At 40.4% G+C, this 17,500-nt stretch overlaps 1 protein-coding gene across 1 annotated transcript in view; it reads left to right on the forward strand.

Annotated features, from left to right (window-relative positions):
* The first annotated feature begins 15,258 nt into the window (after positions 1-15,258).
* cacna1ib (calcium voltage-gated channel subunit alpha1 Ib) overlaps positions 15,259-17,500 on the forward strand; it is a 110,984-nt gene continuing 108,742 nt past the window's right edge. Inside the window, exon 1 of the mRNA XM_081380547.1 lies at positions 15,259-15,276. Within this exon, the coding sequence (XP_081236673.1) occupies positions 15,274-15,276 (3 nt within the window). The 5' untranslated portion in view covers positions 15,259-15,273. The remainder of the gene's footprint in view (positions 15,277-17,500) is intronic.

The raw sequence follows: 17,500 nt of genomic DNA on the forward strand, positions 1-17,500 counted from the left end.
AGGTCAGATGATCTGTTTTGAACAATGGATTCCTGGGACCCCCCTTGAAGGAGATGTGAGGCGTTTTGCATTTTGTGTGTGCAGTTTTGAGAATTGTGTGTAGAGTTTTGAAAAAGGAGACATAATTTTGAAAACGTGTGTAAGCAATTGGTAAAAACTGTAAAAAGATCTTCATCTTTTTATGTTAGAGTAATTAATGACAATAATTAATTAAAAAGGAGAGTAATTAATGACAAAAGTTTCATTTTTGGGCGAACTAACCCTTTACAGCGATCTATATGTGATGTTTCATATCTCATAGTTCAGTTCATATATCTGGTGTGCGCTGCGGTTTATTCTGTGATCATCATGTCGCTCAGAGACGCTGTGAAGTGAACGAGACACTGAAACTGATCCTGCACATTCACTGCTGCATCTCTTGTGTAATTGGCCAGATGTTGTATGTTTTGCTTTCATATGCATGTGTAAATATGATCAAGCTCTCAGTTAACTCTAATTATCCTGCAGAGAGGACTGTGGTGGAGATCAGCTTCACAACATGTGTAGAAGTGGATGTCTGTGACAGGAATAATGGTAAATAAATAGTGAGTGTGTGGATGTTGTGCAGCAGGTTGTGTGACAGTACCTGTGATAAGCTTTTGTAAACGCCATTGCAACAACCATAACAATGCTTAACAACCACACACAACACCATAGCAATGCCTTAGCAACCACCCTCAACACCATACCAACATCCTTAGCAACCATCCACGATGCCATAGCAACATCCCTAGCTATCATCGAGCAGCACCTTAGCAGCTACCTCAGCAACATCCTTAGCAACCACCCATAATTCATCTAGCAACCACCTTAGCAACGCCTTAGCAACCACCCAGAACATCACAGCAACATACCTAGCAATCATCTAGCGGCACCTGAGCAACATCCCAAAACACAATAGCAATATCCCTAGAAACTTCCCACAACACTAAAGTAAAACTTCTATCAACCACCTTAGCAATGCCTTTGCAACCACCCAAACTCCATAGCAATATCCTTAGCAACCACCCAAACACCATATCAACATCCTTAGCAACACCGTAGCAACCTCCACAACACCATACTGTGGCACTGTAGCAGTGAGACTAAAAAGTCTAGTGTATAAATTAGAATGCTGTGTGTGTAATTGCCGACTTGAGCAGCTGATGTCACTCCAGACAGTTGCCTGTGTGTGTGAGTGTGTGTTCTGTCAGCAGATGTTGTCATGTCGTTGCAGCAGCTCTCTCTCTCTCTCTCTCTCTCTCTCTCTCTCTCTCTCTCTCGCTCTCTCTCCTTTCTCTCGTGCTCTCTCTCTCTCTCTCTCTCTCTCTCTCTCTCTCTCTCTCTCTCTCTCTCTCTCTCTCTCTCTCTCTCTCTCTCTCTCTCTCTCTTTCTCTCGTGCTCTCTCTCTCTCTCTCTCTCTCTCTCTCTCTCTCTCTGTTACCGAGGAAACACCCAGGTGAAACTCAGAAGGTTTTCGTGTCTTTGGTGAAATGATGTTGTTATTAATAACATCATCAATATTTCAGTCCATTCAAGAAAAGGAACGACACGTGTCCGACTGGTTCTTTCCTCCTTCTTAATAATATGATTATAAAACTGATATTTCAGACTGTAAACTCTGCCTTTGAAGTCGTCATAAAATGCAGATAAACACTGAAACATATTCTGTATTAATGCACAGTTTTAATCTGTGTTGCTGCATCACTATAAACCGCAGTTACACTAATTATTCTTGAATAAATTGTGCATTCCTATCAAATAAGATCATAAATGTAATAGTTTTTTGAACATTGATGTCTTTGATCATATTATTGTTCATGTTGTGTCTAAAAACAGCTCTTGACTTTGTTAAAGTCACTGTATCTCACGGTCTCTGTCTTCATCATCTTCACATCAGGAACGTTCTGTCTGATTAGTCAAATTAGTATTTGTTGAGTAAGATGATCAAATTCTGTCTTGAATGTGCCTTACATGAAAGTCCTGTACTTTGATGTACATTATGGTACTGAGTGATGGCTATATTTACGTTGTACTGCAGATCCTTCTGAGATCTTCATATAGATCTGTGTGTTTAAAGCAGCTCACTGGTGTGTGTGTGTGTGTGTGTGTGTGTGTGTGTGTGTGTGTGTGTGTGTGTGTGTGTGATTCAGTGAGTGTTTTGACTTCACAGTCTGGACATCAGGACGGTTGAGCGGATGAATGCTGTGTGACTGACAGTAACACTGATTGTTTAGTGCTTAATGAGTCAACTCAAATGCTGCTCAGCTGTGTGTCTGTGTGTGTGTGTGTGCGTTTATAGCAGAGCTCACACATGGAATACCATATATAATAGTGTTATTTACCTAATTATTATTCATGAGACAAATATCATAATCATAGAAAGATTTAGGAGATAAAGTGTGTGAAGATAGCCACAGAGAATAAGAGCGAGAAGAGTTTATTGATTATTTACAGTTTTTCTCGATTGCTTAAACACTATAACCAGGCTTTTGAACTAAAATTTCAAAACCATAACGCCATTTATCAAAAAGCACACCAATTTCACTAAACTATAAACACTATTCCCTGTTTCGACACATGAGTCAGATTTGTTGAACTGTCACTGCAAAACTCTACAAACAAATCCCTTCATTTCTCAATGCCTACACCATGTTGTCATGTATAACGCACCAGCATTCAATATTGTTCGCTCGAGTCAGCACATCTTCAGCTCAGTTAGCACACAATTACCCAAGTGGAAACACTAAGAGACAAAATTGAACACACATCAATCAGATCCTTCAATAGATATATAAAAGGGCCCAAATTATTTTATTGAGTTTTGGAACAATGGATCCAGAAAGACATGAAGGAAGAGATGGAGGAGGGATAAGGAGGAGGAGGAGGAGGAGGACGAAGGGCAAGGGCAAGAAGACAAGCAGTCTCAGATGAAATTCAAGCCACTCTAGTTGCCCATGTCTTTATCAATGGTATGACTATGAGGGAGGCTGGGCTACGAGTAAGGCCAAATTTGAGTCGCTTTACCGTCGCCTCGAGAACCTTCAGGGAGGTGTGGTGGCAAACAAAATTCTATCACTGAATAAGAGACAAACATTTCCAATAGTCTTTGATGAGGTGTATTTTCTTGCAAGAAAAGGCCAGCAGTCGTACAGTTACACAGAGAGGCTGCAGAGTGTGACAGTGAAGGGAAGGCATCCTTTCTCCTTTATAGTCTTGACTCCCAGAATGTTATCTTTCTAGGCCAATGATGGTATTTCAACCATACGTGGAACATTCTTAGATGTGGTCATCATATTGTCTCCTTGAGTGGAGGCCCTCCTGTCACGACCAACACTCTCTACCATTCCAATACAATTCCAAATTAGAATAAGGTTTGTGTGTGCTCTTTTACTGTCATATGATGGTCACACACATCTTACTGTAAGTAAATATAAAAAAACATTTTAGAGGAGAGATTACATAAAAAAAAGTAAAACAGGGAAAAAATGTTTGTTTTATTTTGTTGTGTGTGTGTTGTACTGTGCACATGAATGAATAAAAATGTGCCAATGTATCCATTGGTTGTGTGTTTTGTGCTCATCATGTGAAAAGGTTTGTGAGGGGGGGAACCACAAGCAACATAACTTACCAGTTTTGGAAATGTTGTTTTGAATTTATTGCACCAGTGTGTTAGACTATGTTGTAGTGTGTGTGATTTTGAGGGCTTGTGTGTCCTGTCTGAGGGCAAAGTTTGTTTTTTCAGCAAGAGTGAATGGTTTTGAGTGTAGAGCTTCATTTTGACCTGAAAATAGGATGTTTGGGGAATTGGGTGAGACGTTATGGATTTGTGTTTACAGTTTTGAGAATACGAGGCATAGTTTCAAGAAATGTGTTTAAGCAATCGAGAAAAACTGTAACCATTTTGGTCCTGGCATTCTGAGAGTTCTGACTGGTCAAGCAGTTTTTCCGATTGGTTGAGGGGCATTCCGAGTGTTTTCCGATTGGTTGAGTGGCATTCCGAGTGTTTTCCGATTGGTTGAGGGGCATTCTGAGTGTTTTTCGATTGGTTGAGGGGCATTCCGAGTGTTGCGATTGGTTGAGGGGTATTCCGAGTGTTTTCCGATTGGTTGAGGGGCATTCCGAGTGTTCCGATTGGTTGAGGGGCATTCCGAGTGTTCCAATTGGTTGAGTGGCATTCTAAGTGTTCTGACTGGTCAAGCAGTTTTTCCGATTGGTTGAGGGGCATTCCGAGTGTTTTCCGATTGGTTGAGTGGCATTCCGAGTGTTCCGATTGGTTGAGGGGCATTCCGATTGTTCTGACTGGTTGAGTGGCATTCTGAGTGTTCTGACTGGTCAAGCAGTTTTTCCGATTGGTTGAGGGGCATTCCGATTGTTTTCCGATTGGTTGAGTGGCATTCCGATTGTTTTCCGATTGGTTGAGTGGCATTCCGTGTGTTCCAATTGGTTGAGTGGCATTCCGAGTGTTCTGACTTGTCAAGCAGTTTTTCCGATTGGTTGAGTGGCATTCCGAGTGTTCCAATTGGTTGAGTGGCATTCCGAGTGTTCTGACTTGTCAAGCAGTTTTTCCGATTGGTTGAGGGGCATTCCGAGTGTTTTCCGATTGGTTGAGTGGCATTCCCAGTGTTCCGATTGGTTGAGGGGCATTCCGAGTGTTTTCCGATTGGTTGAGGGGCATTCCGAGTGTTCCGATTGGTTGAGTGGCATTCCGAGTGTTCCAATTGGTTGAGTGGCATTCCGAGTGTTCTGACTTGTCAAGCAGTTTTTCCGATTGGTTGAGTGGCATTCCGAGTGTTTTCCGATTGGTTGAGTGGCATTCTGAGTGTTCCGAGTGTTCTGATTGGTTCATTCTGAGTGTTTTGATTGGTCAAGCAGTTTTTCCGATTGGTTGAGTGGCATTCTGAGTGTTCCGATTGGTTGAGTGGCATTCCGAGTGTTCTGACTGGTCAAGTAGTGTTCAGAGTGTTCTGATTGGTTGAGTGTGTGGAATTGAACAGAATTACTGACTATTTTATGTGACATGTCAATTGCCTGATATGATCTTCCTAGATTATAGTGATTTTTACATTTTTAACTGTTGTATAAAAGCAACATCACACTCAACCTCTGTCTAATGACATCCATGATGATGTGTGTGATCTCTCTTTTTTCACACACACATTAATCTAGTCTAGTGTTTTATTTTATTTATGAATAATTTTTACCATTGAGGATGTCTGCTGAGAGAGGTGTTGTCTGATTATTTCACTTCAGAACACAAACACAATTACCCAGCAGCTATTTGCATTGGGATTGTTTATTAGCAGGTGGGATTAATTACAGGGGGAGACAGGAGAGAGACAGTGTGTGTGTGTGTGTGTGTTGCCCACGCAGAGAGATCAATCATGAGCTGCTCTATGTAGACTCTACAGAAAACATTATCACTGAAATCCATGTAACTGTCTGTCTATCTCTCTGTCTTCTACACTTTATTTTAAGGTGATGTTAATTACACAAATAAGAACTGAGTAATATTAATTAACTAAATGCACTTAGTATTGGGTTAGGGTTAGTTGCTTGTAATTATGCATTGCATAATTTAATGTTATTACTATAGTATGTATTTACTTATAACATGTGTAACAATGTCACCTTAAAAAATAAAGTGTTACCGCATTTGTTTCTTGTCCAGAGAGGAAGAGGCATGACGTCAACCAAACAAACCGTCAGGAACACTAAATCTCCTAAATCAAAATAAACAAATGATTATGAAATAATATCTCATAAACTATGGTATTATTTTGCATTGTGACATTATGTTCATGATAATTAAATCATGTTTATTATATTCTCATTATACTAATGTGAAACAAACAATATATATATATATTTAAATTAAGTATTTGTTCATTATGGTAGTATTTACTGAATGTCTTTAGGCTAATTAAAAAGATGAAATCTTTGTATTACAGTATTTTTATGGTAGTGCAGTTAAAACAGATTTATAATTATGAGAAATGTCAATGAGAATTGCAAAAAAACCTTAAAAGATGCATTTAAGAAATGAAAGTATGGAGTAAACGTGTTTGTCATGAACAAATCTGCAACAGATCTTAATGTCCTATAAAAAGGTTTTGTTTTTTATGCACAGTATAATTTTAACCTCTTATTTTGGCTGTTTTCTTTGATGTTAAGTTACTGAGTGTGTGCGTGCTGGTGAGTGAGTGTGTGTGTTTGTGAGTGTGTGAGTGCGAGTGTGTAAGTGTATGTGTGTGTGAGAGTGTGTGTGTTTGTGTGTGTCTGTGTGTGTGTGAGCGTGAGCGAGTGAGCGAGTGTGAATGTGAGCGAGTGTGTGAGTGTGCGTGAGTGTAAGCGAGTGTGTGAGTGTGAGCCAGTGTGAGCGACTGTGAGTGTGAGCGACTGAGTGTGAGTGTGTGTGAGCGAGTGTGTGAGTGTATGAGTGAGCGAGTGTGTGTGTGTGTGTGTGTGTGAGTGAGTGAATGAGCGAGTGTGTGAGTGAGTGTGAGCGAGTGTGTGAGTGAGTGAGTGTGAGCGACTGAGTGTGTGTGTGAGTGTGTGAGCGACTGTAAGCAACTGTGAGTGTGTGAGTGAGTGAGTGAGCGTGTTGTTGAGTGTGAGTGTGTAAGTGTATGTGTGTGTGTGAGTGAGAGTGAGTGTGTTTGTGAGTGTGTGTGAGTGAGTGTGAGTGTGTGTGTGTATGAGTGTGAGCGTGAGCGAGTGTGAGTGTGAGCGAGTGTGTGAGTGTGTGTGTGAGTGAGCGAGTGTGTGTGAGTTTGAGCGAGTGTGTGAGCGAGTGTGTGTGTGTGAGTGTGAGCGAGTGTGTGTGTGTGAGCGAGTGTGTGAGCGAGTGTGTGAGCGACTGAGTGAGTGAGCGAGTGTGTGAGTGAGTGTGAGCGAGTGTGTGAGTGAGTGTGTGTGAGTGTGAGCGAGTGTGTGAGTGTGTGGGCGACTGTGAGAAACTGAGTGTGTGAGCTAGTGTGTGAGTGAGTGAGTGTGAGCGACTGAGTGTGAGTGTGTGTGTGTGTGTGTGTGAGTGAGTGTGTGAGCGACTGTTTGCAACTGTGAGTGTGAGTGTTTGAGTGAGTGAGTGTGTGTGAGTGTGAGCGACTGTGAGCAGCTGTGTGTGAGTGAGTGTGAGCGACTGTGAGTGTGTGTGTGTGAGTGTGAGCGACTGTGAGTGTGTGTGTGTGAGTGTGAGTTTGTGTGTGTTAGTGTGTGAGTGTGTATGTGTGTTAGTGTGTGTGTGTGTGTGTGTGTGTGTGTGTGTGTGTGTTTTAGTGTGTGAGTGTGTGTGTGTGTGTGATGTGTGTGTGTGTGTGTTCTGTGCACGTTCTCTTGTTCTGATTCATCTCGTGTCTCGTTCTTTACCTCCTTCTGTTTCTGACTCTGTTAAACAAGTGTGTGTAGGTGTGTGTTTTACACTTATATAAATTGTCACGTTATGCAATGTGTGTGTGTGTGTGTGTGTGTGTGTGTGTGTGTGTGTGTGTGTGTGTGTGTGTGTGTGTGTTTAGGCCGTGTGGATTATATAGAGCTCGATATAGACCTGCGATTATAGATCCTGAGATATTTCTCTGTGGATGTTGAATTCCTGTAATCGCTCTGGACGTTCGGGTTTGTCTTCTTTGTGTGTGCGAGCAGAAGGAATGAGCTGAGCGCTCACAGGTGTGTGTGTCCAGTGATTCTGGATCATAAACATGTTCTGTATCTTCAGACGGGCTGCCGTGTGTTTGTCTGGGTTTCAGAGAGATGTAGTGTTTTACCATAGTAACGTGATCCAGTTCTTCATGATGACCTCGTCTATCACTCGACTCGCGCTCATGTAGAGATCAGCAGACGTATGGAGCTCATCATGTCATATCATATTTACCAATATCATTCACTCAAGATCTTTTATTCAGTTTCCTCACATATGCAGTGACATACAGAAATGAGATGTGATTTCTGTGACTGCAAGTGCTGTGATTGGTCACATCATTGATGTCACTGTGTTGAGAAAAGTTCAACTTCATGCAAATGAGCAGCTATTGTGTATTGTTGTGTTGTCTCAACGTTTTCTTTGTGTTGTCTCTGCGTTGTCTCAAAGTTTTCTCTGCATTGTCTCGAAGTTTTCTCTGCGTTGTCTCAATGTTTTCTCTGCGTTGTCTCAACGTTGTCTCTGTGTTGTCTCAGCATTTTCTCCGTGTTGTCTCAGCGTTTTCTCTGTGTTGTCTCAGCATTTTCTCTGTGTTGTCTCAGCATTTTCTCCGTGTTGTCTCAGCATTTTCTCTGTGTTGTCTCAGCATTTTCTCCGTGTTGTCTCAGCATTTTCTCCGTGTTGTCTCAGCATTTTCTCTGTGTTGTCTCAGCATTTTCTCCGTGTTGTCTCAGCATTTTCTCTGCGTTTTCTCTGCGTTGTCCCAACATTTTCTCCTCGCGTTGTCTCCATGTTGTCTCAGCGTTGTCTCAGCATTTTCTCTGCGTTGTCTCTGTGTTGTCTCAGCATTTTCTCCGTGTTGTCTCAGCGTTGTCTCAGCATTTTCTCTGCGTTGTCTCAGCATTTTCTCAGCGTTTTCTCTGTGTTGTCTCAACATTTTCTCAGCGTTTTCTCTGTGTTGTCTCAACATTTTTTCTGCGTTGACCCAGCATTTTCTCTGCGTTTTCTCTGCATTGTCTCTGTGTTGTCTCAACGTTTACTCTACACTGACTGTGTTTTCTCTGCGTTGTCTCTGCGTTGTCTCAACGTTGTCATTGTCTGCTCTGCGTTGTCTCAACGTTTACTCTGCGCTGACTGTGTTTTCTCTGCGTTGTCTCTGCGTTGTCTCAACGTTGTCATTGTCTGCTCTGCGTTGTCTCAACGTTTACTCTGCGCTGACTGTGTTTTCTCTGCGTTGTCTCATCGTTGACTGTGCTTTGTCTCCACATTGTCTCAACTTTCTCTGCGTTGTGTCTGCGTTGTCTTAACATTTTCTCTGGGTTGTCAGCGTTGACTGCGTTTTCTCTGTGTTGTCTCTGCATTGTCTCAGATTTTTCTCTGCATTGACTGCTTTTTCTCAGTGTTTTCTCTGTGTTGTGTCAGTGTTGTCTTAACATTTTCTCAGTGTTTTCTCTGTGTTGTCTCAGTGTTTTCTCTGTGTTGTCTCAGCGTTTTCTCTGTGTTGTCTCAGCGTTTTCTCTGTGTTGTCTCAGCGTTTTCTCTGTGTTGTCTCAGCGTTTTCTCTGTGTTGTCTCAGCGTTTTCTCTGTGTTTTCTCTGTGTTTTCTCTGTGTTGTCTCAGCGTTTTCTCTGTGTTGTCTCAGCGTTTTCTCTGTGTTGTCTCAGTGTTTTCTCTGTTGTCTCAGCGTTTTCTCTGTGTTGTCTCAGTGTTTTCTCTGTGTTGTCTCAGCGTTTTCTCTGTGTTGTCTCAGCGTTTTCTCTGTTTTCTCTGTGTTGTCTCAGCGTTTTCTCTGTGTTGTCTCAGCGTTTTCTCTGTGTTGTCTCAGCGTTTTCTCAGTGTTGTCTCAACGTTTTCTCTGTGTTGTCTCAGTGTTTTCTCTGTGTTGTCTCAGTGTTTTCTCTGTGTTGTCTCAGCGTTTTCTCTGTGTTGTCTCAGCGTTTTCTCTGTGTTTTCTCTGTGTTGTCTCAGCGTTTTCTCTGTGTTGTCTCAGCGTTTTCTCAGTGTTGTCTCAGCGTTTTCTCTGTGTTGTCTCAGCGTTTTCTCTGTGTTGTCTCAGTGTTTTCTCTGTGTTGTCTCAGCGTTTTCTCTGTGTTGTCTCAGCGTTTTCTCTGTGTTTTCTCTGTGTTGTCTCAGCGTTTTCTCTGTGTTGTCTCAGCGTTTTCTCTGTGTTGTCTCAGCGTTTTCTCAGTGTTGTCTCAGCGTTTTCTCTGTGTTGTCTCAGTGTTTTCTCTGTGTTGTCTCAGCGTTTTCTCAGTGTTGTCTCAGCGTTTTCTCTGTGTTGTCTCAGCGTTTTCTCTGTGTTTTCTCTGTGTTGTCTCAGCGTTTTCTCTGTGTTGTCTCAGCGTTTTCTCTGTGTTGTCTCAGCGTTTTCTCAGTGTTGTCTCAGCGTTTTCTCAGTGTTGTCTCAGCGTTTTCTCTGTGTTGTCTCAGTGTTTTCTCTGTGTTGTCTCAGCGTTTTCTCAGTGTTGTCTCAGCGTTTTCTCTGTGTTGTCTCAGCATTTTCTCTCTGCATTGACTGAGTTTTCTCTGCGTTGTCTGTGTTGTCTCAGTGTGGACTGGAGTGGACTTGTGTCTCTATTATTCAAATTATAGGGCCCAATGGATGAGGAACAGATTACTGTTTCTCTCTCAGACAGGAAACACACAGCGCTGATTTATTACACACATCACATGCTATTTTTACCAGCACTGCAGTGACAAAACACTGCAGATTTAAGAGCTTAAAGCACCTTATTCTGAAGATTAAAAATTAAACAGACGTAATTTAGTTTAACTTTTCACTTTAATCTACTGTACCTTTCAGACTCATTTAGGTCTGTATGTAAATGAGCTGTGCCCTGATTGCAGTTCATCAGTTGCTCAGTTCTGTCGTATGTTAATGAGCTCATGGCGATGATGTCACGAAGGCTTGTGAGTGAATCCAGTGCTGTTTTCCATCATGCGACTCCTTTCAGAAGAGCGTGAGTGGAGTGAGATTGAGGTTTGTGTCCGTCAGGATGTTTATACGGCAGATTTCCGCTCTGCTCCGACTGTAAACAGATTCACGAGTTCACACTTACAAATAAGTCAGATAGAATAAATGCGTATTTGGCGTGCTGTCCGAGGAGAGGGCTCCGGGCTCAGTATTTGGCCCGAACCCAGAGTACTCCCCCCGTATTCCTGGCTGTGAAAGAACAAGCCAAGAGTGAGGAGTCGGGGTGGTGGAGGGATGCTGAAAACTGTCAAGGAAGTTAGGTGAGTTGACAGAGTGAATATATATATGCTTCCTCTCATGCTGATAGGGTAGACATGGTAATTGTTTGATGAGTTGATTGATTGATTGCTTGCTTGATTATTTGAACGTGCTCCTCCCGAACTTTGTTAATAAAACATCATTTCTCAGCGCACGCATCTGTTTGTGTCATATTTTCTCACAGATTTTCACCTGTAATATTAATATTTGACGGCAAAGCAGTTGCTATAGTTTTTCATGTCTTTCTCTCTCAGACTTCGTCAGATTTCACCTGGATGTAGTTTTTCTTTAAACGTCTCTGCTCATGTAAATGAGACGCTCCAGCTTAAAAATCATTCGTGATGTTTTCAAAGGCTGATTGTGTGTTAGTGAGATCCGTGTGATACACACATGCGTGTCCTCTCATTCATATGACAAACAACTCTTGTACAATAAAAAAGGCCTGTATTTACAGTTTTTTACAAATGCTAACACACAATTTTGCAAACTAAGCTGGTTTTATCAAAATACTTAATTCACAAAACCACACACCCAAACTAATGCAGAATGCCTCATATATCCTGCAAAATGAAGCACAGCAACCAAAAAACTACATATAGCATTATCGCATTATCAAACTTTTGCACGAAATGGCACACACTTCTGTCATATTAGCAGATTTTTGTCTAATCAACTACACACTGTTGGGCGTAATGAAGAGCACTCTCATCTTTAGCATGATTTGCCATAATACTAAAATAGTTCAAATTGTAGAAAATTCTTCAGATTGTTCACATGCACAGAAATATTTGCAGATACACACACATTGCTGTTGAAACATTTATTTTTTTATTTTTCACCAAACAAGTCAGTGCAACAAATGCAGAAATATTTACATTGGACTGAACACAAATACGCTCACAAAAAACAGTGAACTGAAAAACATTGAAGTGTTACAGTTTTTTGTCTTACACACAAAATCTTTTCATGTCACACGATTTTTGAAACCTCTCACTCAAAGTGCAAAACTACATGCCAAATCTTCAGAACCATAAGCTATTTCTCAGCCTTTGACTCAGTTTTCAATTGCATAAAACACTTTTTTCAAAACACTACACACAATTCTCTACCTAAAACACAAAGATCTATCAGGAAGTGACTTGCTTTCCTTTTCCAAACACAACCAATCAAAATGCTACACTTATTCACCAGTGCTGCGTTCCAGTCCAAAATTGTCATGCCCTTCACTTGCTAACTTCCCTCCATCTCGTTCACTCGGATGTACGTCATTGCTTACGCTGCACGAGTGCCCACTACTGGCGGAAACTGCAATGGGCTGAACTGGAACGCCCTAAGCCCTTGATCACTTGGAATCAGCTAAAGAGTTGATTTATTATTTACATTTTTTCCCTCTACGAATTTGTTTAATGTAGCATCCAAATGTATATAGGTGTGTGTGGGTTGTTTTAAATGAAAAAAATCTATAATTAATATATCATAGAGTTGTTTGTTGTGGTGGTGATTAGACGAGATTTGTGGTGACGTCACAATCGAACTGCATTGTGGGACACATAGATGCCTGAAGTGTACATATGAAGTAGACTCGCTCCCTCGGTCAAAATCGAGGGAACGAGGGTCTGTCGATATAAACTTCCCTCGTCCACTTCACGAAGTGGAACGCACTTCAAAATGGCGGCGGGGATTCCCCCGAGGGGAAGTGTTTAGGGAAGTTCGCAAGTGCGTGTCTAAAAGTGGACTGGAACGCAGCACAGGTCACACACACACACTCCTCACATGTGCAAACACTAATTGCTTAACTGATCACTAACCAATCACTGCTTTACTGTAGTATAGGCCTAAATAGGTCAAAGGTCAGATGATCTGTTTTGAACAATGGATTCCTGGGACCCCCTGGGACAGCGTACTTGTTACATCAGATTACTTTTACTGTAGAACATTGTATTGAAATGTAGATATAAGCCTATGAAAGACCAAAGAGCTTTAGATTTAGAACAGCAGTGTTTACATGGTATATCCAAAAATGTATTATTATGAAAGAAGTGTTTGCCATTTGATGCAAATGCTTCATTCTGACTTGTGTTTATGGCATTTTGAATGCAGTGTTGCATTTTGAAGGAGATGTGAGGCATTTTGCATTTTGTGTGTGCAGTTTTGAGAATTGTGTGTAGAGTTTTGAAAAAAGGAGACATAGTTTTGAAAACGTGTGTAAGCAATTGGTAAAAACTGTAACAATTAAGCATTGAGGTGTTTGGTCAGGTGACACATGTATCGGCCAATCAGCTCATGGAGTGTCGTTTTGAATGGCAATGTTTTGAAATGGCAATTGCAAAATGTGTGTAAAGCAGAAAATGTGTTTAGACTTTTGGAGACTTGAGAAGAGGTGTTGCTCTTTGCGTGTCAGTTTAAATAACTGTGCTGTGCGTGTCATTTTACTGTGTTAGCAATTGGAAAAAAATAACATTTATGCATTTTTATTTATGCATAAATAATTATATATAAATAATTTAATTACATTAAAAAATACATATATAATTTGAAATAAAACAATATAAATAATAATTAGAAATAATTTATAAATACGTTCAGCATTTTTTATTTTACGCACAAACACACACAGTCACACACACACACACACACACACACACACACACACACACACTCTCACACACATACTCACTCACTCACTCACTCACTCAGATACACACTAACTCAAGACACACACACAGTCACACACACACACACACACACACACCGTCGCTCAGGGCGGGCTGGATGATGGATTGAGATGTCGAACAGGTTAAAGAGTTTGTGCTGGGGAACATAACAGGGATCATTACACTGACAGCATCCAAAATAAACACTCATCAGTGTACTAATGTGAGTAAAAAACGATCTTTGTGAATAAATGCGTTCACATTTGTTCACGTGACACAGACACGTTTATCAAAAGTGACGTTTCCTTCACGGTGTGTGTCGCTATTCATGCGTTCAGTGGAAACTGAAGCTCAAGCACCACAACTCAGATTAAATACGTCTCTAGTTAGTCAACTGGTTAGCTAACTCATTATTTAAATCAGACTGTGATTCAAAACATCTGTCGCGATGTGTGTCTTATTTTATATATATTTCTGCTGAAAGTCCATGTGGTGACACACGCGGAATATTCTTCACATTAAACGTGATCGTTCACCTAGAAATGCTCGTTCTGTCATCATTTACTCACCAAACACAGAATAAGATATTTTCAAGAACGTCAACAACAATATTGGACCCCATTGACTTTCATTGGATGGACAGAAAAAAAAAATCTTTTTGTGTACCATCGACACGAGGGTAAATAAATGATCATTTCAGACTGAATTACTTCTATAATAAACCATCAAATCTGAAATGTGAAGAGCAGAATGTTACTTTAGACCTTCAGCATCATTTAGAGCGTCTCGTTCTTCATGTGCCGCTACAGGAGTGTTTATAACAACCAGTTTATTTAGCTTTCGCCCAGTCCACCTTTAACTCGTTTATTTTTGTTCATCTGTATTAACAGATAAATGTGTGCAGAATTAACTCTTCCAAGGACTTAAAGAAAACTCTGTTATAAAGGAGCTTGTTTAAGTTTCAACAAACAAGTATTCATTACTTCAATGAGCTCGTTGTTTCTGCATTCAATTATTACATCATTTAAACAATACCTTTTTCGCTAACTGTGATTTTGTATATGTACATTTCGGAAATACATTTAGATAGAAACATTTTGAAAATATGCTGATTTAAATAAAAGCAAATACTTCATAAACGATGCCATTATCCATGGAGTGTAAAACTAATTTAAATTCTGAAATACATTTTTCTATATGTCATAATAATTTGTTAACAAACCAGTTTTCATTACTTCAATGGGCTCGTTGTTTCTGCATTAAATTATAACAGTTTAAATTAATACATTTTTCATTAACTGTAATTATGTACATTTCTGAAATACATAACTTGGACAGTTTCCTCTGATAACAGATCTCTCTAAATTGTAATGTGAACTGTGGACTTTCCGTAAAGCTGCTTTGAAATTATGTGTATTGTGAAAAGCGCTGTACAAATAAATGTGAATTGAATTGAATTAATGGTCTCTTTCATTGCAGGCGGGTCCAAAGCCATGACATCAGAGGGGGAGGGGCCTGCCTCGGAGGGGGCGGAGCCACACGTGGACCTGCATGTCTCTCCTGGCTGGGAGGGGCTTGTTGAAGAAGAGGCGGAGCCTGTGGAGCAGGAACAGGAAGTGGCTGATGATGTCAGCAGTGAGTTGAGCGCTCTAGTCGTCCCGTACCCAGAGTTGGCGCCCATCGTTTTCTTCTGCCTCAAACAGTCCACGTTTCCTCGCAGCTTCTGCCTGCGGATGGTGTCCAGCCCATATCCTTTACCCTCCGCGAGTTTGACCTGAAGAACACTGCGTTAACTGTGTTTGTGTGGAGATTTAAGTTTGTCAATCACTTAGATAATGTTTCTAAGGGCTGCATTTACTCACAGTTACTCAAGGGTCTTTGACAACCCGTCAAAATAAAAGTTTGGTTTAACTTGAAGAAATTATGACAGAAATATATTACTATTGTAAAGTAGAATGTACTTCTCAAAGTCATAATAATAATGGTAAATATAATTTATATTTTATGTCTTTATTTGATCACCAACTTTTTCACATCATAAATACAGAAAAAAAACATTTCATAGGGCTCTATTATTGTAAAAAAAAAAAATTTGGATAAAATAAAAACAGAATTTAGGGAAAATAAAATGGATTTCATAGGGCCCAACATTTTTATTTTATTTTATAAGATTTTTGCTAAATTGTTCAATTCTATAAGTTTCATGATTTCAATTCATTAGACATGCTTTTTAATGACTAAAATTGTATTTAATCATTAAACCATTCCAGAAAAATTTAAATGGAAAAAAAACAGAATCCAGAAAAATGTAAACGTAAAGAATGGAATCTGGGATAAAACAAAATGGATTTTGGGAAAAAAATTTTGGGGGGGATTTCATCGGGCCCTATAATTTCTGCAGTGTTGCACTGGGAAGCCCCGCCCACAGTCAGATCTCATTGGTCCAGAATACCTGCATATTAAATGCATATAATTTGATCCGCGTGTCACAGTTCAGCGTTTTACAGCGTTTGGCGTCTGCTTTCTCTGCTTCAGTGATGAACATCTCATTCCCAGGCTGACTTTCAGCACAACTGTGAATAATAATGAACCGTTTTCTGTGATGAAAATATAATGACACAATATAATGATAAATCAGCGGCGGAGTGTTTTTGCTCTGAGAATATAATTACAGTGTGTGAGAGAGATATTACAGCTGGATATCTTCCTTCTTAAAGATCCTCTTACTTATAATGTCTGTTATTCCAGCTCAAATGTGATGGAGAAGAAATCTGAAATGTCAGTGTCATTCAGTTGGCATATTATTGGTTTATTCTAGCCAGGAATCGCCCACTTAGACAGTCTGACTGGCATCTATAGTGATTGAGTAGTTTTTATGTGACGCTGAGGCCATGTTTGTACATCTGAGATCAGACGTGGGTAACTCAGTAAGCACAGGCTCGTGATGATGAATATAATGTGGAAACTAGGGTTGCGTGATTTGGGAAAAATCTGATTGGGATTTCTCATATTTTAAACATTAGACCATCAAACTTTAGATGTAAAACTGCAGGTGAAGATGATTGGCGAATGTTTAGTTTTCAAGTGCAGATGAAGTTCATGTGGAGCAGCTTTTACTGTGAGAATCTGAAAAAACCATAGACTGTAAATAAATATGTTCGTAGTGTGCGTGACGTCACTCGTAGTGTTTCTGAAGAGTGTTTCTGAAGCCCAAAGTAGGCGGAGCCGGCCGTCGCCATCTTGGCAGCGTCACTCCCGGATAAACGTAAATGAGCAGCGAGGCGGATTAGCTGAGGTGACGTGACGCTAACAGACAAACGGCTAGTAGTGACATCAGCAGCAATCCACCTGTCACTCAAGTGGCCACGCCCTTAATTATGCAGAACATTAAGGCTTGATATAATTTAAACGGATGAGTTATAAAAATATTCACCCCCTCACAGTCGTCATGAAGGGCAAAATTAGTTATATAGACCAAAACCATTTTCTGCACCAGACTGTAAACTTGTGTTTTTCTGCTGTAAAGTTGGGCATTTTAACATGGGGGTTTATGGGATTGAGTCTCTTCTGCAGCCGGCCTCTAGTGGCCAGTGGATGAACTGCAGTTTAAGTCTCTTCAGTGTTGGATTCAAGAGAGAGATCGTAAGGTTACCGCTTGGAAAAAAACAGCGGATCATGAGATGTGTAAATGAACACAGTTCTGCACTTCATTCTGAAACTCGCAGCGCATGTATTCATTTACTTAAATCACAGCCTTTGCCATTTGATAATTGTGCTAAGCCATATCACGATTTTGGCTTTGTTTCGATTAATTTTGCAGCCCAAGATGAAAAACAAACCTTGTCAATCCAGTGACTAGATCCTCTTCAGATAGACTTCAGGCAAACCAGATCAGCGATCCGATGACAGTGATTGACGTACGGTTGATCCGGTGTCAGAATAAGAACATGCTGAATGGTC

The sequence above is a fragment of the Scardinius erythrophthalmus genome, assembly GCF_964197995.2.
Source record: "Scardinius erythrophthalmus genome assembly, chromosome: 12".
Classification (NCBI taxonomy): domain Eukaryota; kingdom Metazoa; phylum Chordata; class Actinopteri; order Cypriniformes; family Leuciscidae; genus Scardinius; species Scardinius erythrophthalmus.